The sequence below is a fragment of the Macadamia integrifolia genome, unplaced genomic scaffold (genome assembly GCF_013358625.1).
Source record: "Macadamia integrifolia cultivar HAES 741 unplaced genomic scaffold, SCU_Mint_v3 scaffold2895, whole genome shotgun sequence".
Taxonomy (NCBI): domain Eukaryota; kingdom Viridiplantae; phylum Streptophyta; class Magnoliopsida; order Proteales; family Proteaceae; genus Macadamia; species Macadamia integrifolia.
Genome location: NW_024869039.1, coordinates 5,230 through 8,445, shown reverse-complemented (window position 1 = coordinate 8,445; position 3,216 = coordinate 5,230). Strand labels below are relative to the sequence as shown.

The following is a 3,216-nucleotide window of genomic DNA, read 5'->3' as shown; positions in this document are numbered from 1 at the left end:
GGGAAGGGAAGTGAAACTTTCACACTTAAAAAAGAAATGTTTGTAATTATTGCCCATATGAACCAATGTCATTATATAAACTACTTGATTTTTTAACCATATTTAATAATAATACATTTTACATGTAATTTTTATTTTACATACTATAGCAAGGGTTTTTTGATGCAAAGTAAAGTAAAATTTTATAACCAAATACGGTATAATTTGAAGTTAATGATATAGTTTTGTGAGGTAATGAACTAATGATTACATATAATTCTCTTTTTAAGTAGAAAATTTTCCTTCCCTTTCTTTCCTATTAATTTCCTTTGCAGCTAAACATATCCTTACATTAATATATATTGTAAAAGACGATCTTTTCACCAATTTTCACCAGCGTTATTGGGATGTTGTAAAAGACGATCTTTTTTCCTATGTTGTAGAGTTCTTTTCTATAGGTCACATTCCTATGGAGTTAAATAAAACTCTTATAAGCCTTATTCCTAAAGTTGTTCATCCGGAGTTAGCAGACCAATTCAGACCCATAAGTCTATGCAATGTGATTTTCAAGGTCATTACCAAGCTGATTGCGGAGCGGTTGCAGGGAGCATTACATCAAATTATTGATCCAACTCAATCTGCATTTATTCCAAATCGGCTAATATCTGATAACATTCTAGCAGCACATGAAATTTTCCATTCTATTAAGAAGCAAAAGAAAGGCAAAGCCAAGTTTTTAGCACTCAAGTTGGATATGCGAAAGACATATGATAGGCTAGAATGGAGATTTATTGAAGGTATGCTCTTAAGGATGGGCTTTCGCCAATATTGGGTTGACCTTGTGATGGCATGTATCCGGTCTATTTATATAAGCTCCTAGTTAATGGGGGTATCGAGGGATCTTTTGTTCCAACCCGTGGTATCCGGCAAGGAGATCCTATCTCCCCTGCCATATTTATTTTATGCTCACAAGCACTCTCATCTATTATTTCTCATGCACAAAATCATAGCAATCTTCATGGCATCAAAATCTATCACAGGGGTCTCTCATTGACTCATTTGCTTTTCTCTGATGATTGTTTACTTTTCTCACAAGTGAGGCTTCATGAGGTCACAACTCTTAAGCATTGCTTGGATCTTTATTGCAAAGCAACAGGACAATTTACAAATCTTCAAAAGTCTTCTCTTACATTCAGTCCTAATACTTATGAAAGATTCAAGCGTTGGTTTTCAAGAGTTTTAAAAGTGCCCTATGGTGATGGCCCATCTACATACCTGGGATTACCGACTGACTTTGAAATATCCAAGAAGGTTTGATTCCAAGAGGTGAAGGAGAAGACTCTTGGGAAATCGCAAGGTTGGAAGAATAATTTTCTATCTCATGTTAGCAAAAGTTCTTTTGAAGGCTGTTATTTCACCTATGTCAAATTTTGCGGGGTCGCACTTTAAATTGCCAGTATCTCATCATGACTCAATAAGGAAGGCGGCATCAAACTTTTATTGGGGGGATTCAGATAAAGACTCCAAGATCAATTGGATTTCTTGGTCTCATCTGTGTCATGTAAAGTCAAAGGGGGCCTGGGCCTTGAAGATTCAAAAATTCAGAATCAAGCTTTATTGGCCAAGGCAACTTGGCGACTTTTGTCATCCCTGGACACCCGTTGGGGCCATCTAATGAAGTCAACTTATTTTCCAAACTCAAGTTTCCTGGAGCGTGGTTGGGTAGCAAACCATCATGGGGATGGCAGAGTCTTTTGGAAGGAAGTAAAACTCTCCTCAAGGGTTTACTTTGGCAAATAGGAAGTGGGAAAAATGTGAATATATGGCAAGATAGTTGGGTACCTTCTCTCCCCAAGTTCAAGATTCAAGAGCCAAAGCCAACTGGTTGCCATCTGAACTCGATTGTAGAGCTTATTGATCCCATTTCTAGACGTTGGAGGACAAATTTACTGCAACAATATTTTCAACCACATACAAAGGAGGCTATTCTTAAGATAAATTTGAGTCTATATCAGAGAGTTGATAAGCAGGTTTGGGGTCCTTCAAAGAATGACCTATTTCCAGTTAAAACAACATACCTATTGCTTTCAAATGAGGCCTGATGCTATCGCCACAGGTGCATCATCTTCTCTTTTTAACCAATTGGATCATATCCCATACTCAACCTGGAATAGCATATGGGTTATAAAAACTCTCCCAAAAATTAAAAGCTTCATTTGGAGAGTTTGTGCGCAAGGGATAGCATCAGGGGAGTGTCTTCATTCTCGGCAAATACCAATTGATCCTTCATGTTGTAGGTGTGGCACAGAAAAGGAATCAGTTGATCATATTTTGCTTAGTTGCTCTTTTGCACGCTTGGTCTGGTTTGGCATTAGCCTTTCATACTCGCCCCCTTCAGATCATATCCCATTGCTCTATGAATGGCTTGGAAGTTGGATGCTCTATTCCGATCAAATAAGAAGCTTGCATGTGAGTCGCTTTCTAGAGCATCTTTCCTTTGCCGGTATCTATGGTGTGCAAGGAATGGTCTGGTTTTCAATGTCAAGATATGGACTCCACAAGAAGTGATAACGGTGGCGGAGAAGGCTTATGTTGAATTCACTACAACTAATACAAGGGATCATCAACAAAATGTAGCAATGGGTGGGTCTATTCATGCACCATTAGAGAAATGGTCAACCCCAGCTCCGGGTTACATCAAAGTTAATTGTGACGCGACGCTTCCTTGAGGGACGTCGGAAGGTGATTTGGGCTTTATTTTCAAAGACCAGTTTGGAGGACTGACTAAGGCCATCTTGGTTCCTCAATGCCTAAGTTCACTAATTCAAGGAGAGGCATTGACCATCATATCTGCTTTATCTCATGCTTTGGCTTTAGGATATCCACATCTTCAAGTAGAATTGGATAGCAAGGAGATTGTTAATTTACTTCAAGACTGTAATGAAGTACCATCTCTCGAGGCGGCGGCAGTAGTCAACAATATTAGGCAGCAGTGTTCTTTATTTGCTTCCATTTCTTTCACTTGTGTTCCAAGGGCTCTGAATAGTGTTGCAAATGCCCTGGCACGGAAGACCTTATCTATCATGTGTTTGAGAGATTGGCCATATTCCACTCCTTGACTTCTCAGATTTTGTGAGTCTGAAGCTAATGGCTGTACACATGTTTATCACTATCAGTAAATTTTTCTTTACCAAAAAAAATTAATATATATTTTAAGGGAAAAGGACAGGTATGCTA

General features: G+C 38.5%; 1 protein-coding gene across 1 annotated transcript; it reads left to right on the top strand.

Annotated features, from left to right (window-relative positions):
- Window positions 1-448: 448 nt before the first annotated feature.
- On the top strand, window positions 449-2,708 carry LOC122067419. The gene is made up of 3 exons (XM_042631273.1): window positions 449-776; window positions 1,076-1,290; window positions 2,412-2,708. Exons 1-3 carry the CDS (start codon window positions 449-451, stop codon window positions 2,706-2,708), a joined length of 840 nt encoding a protein of 279 aa, XP_042487207.1.
- Window positions 2,709-3,216: the final 508 nt, after the last annotated feature.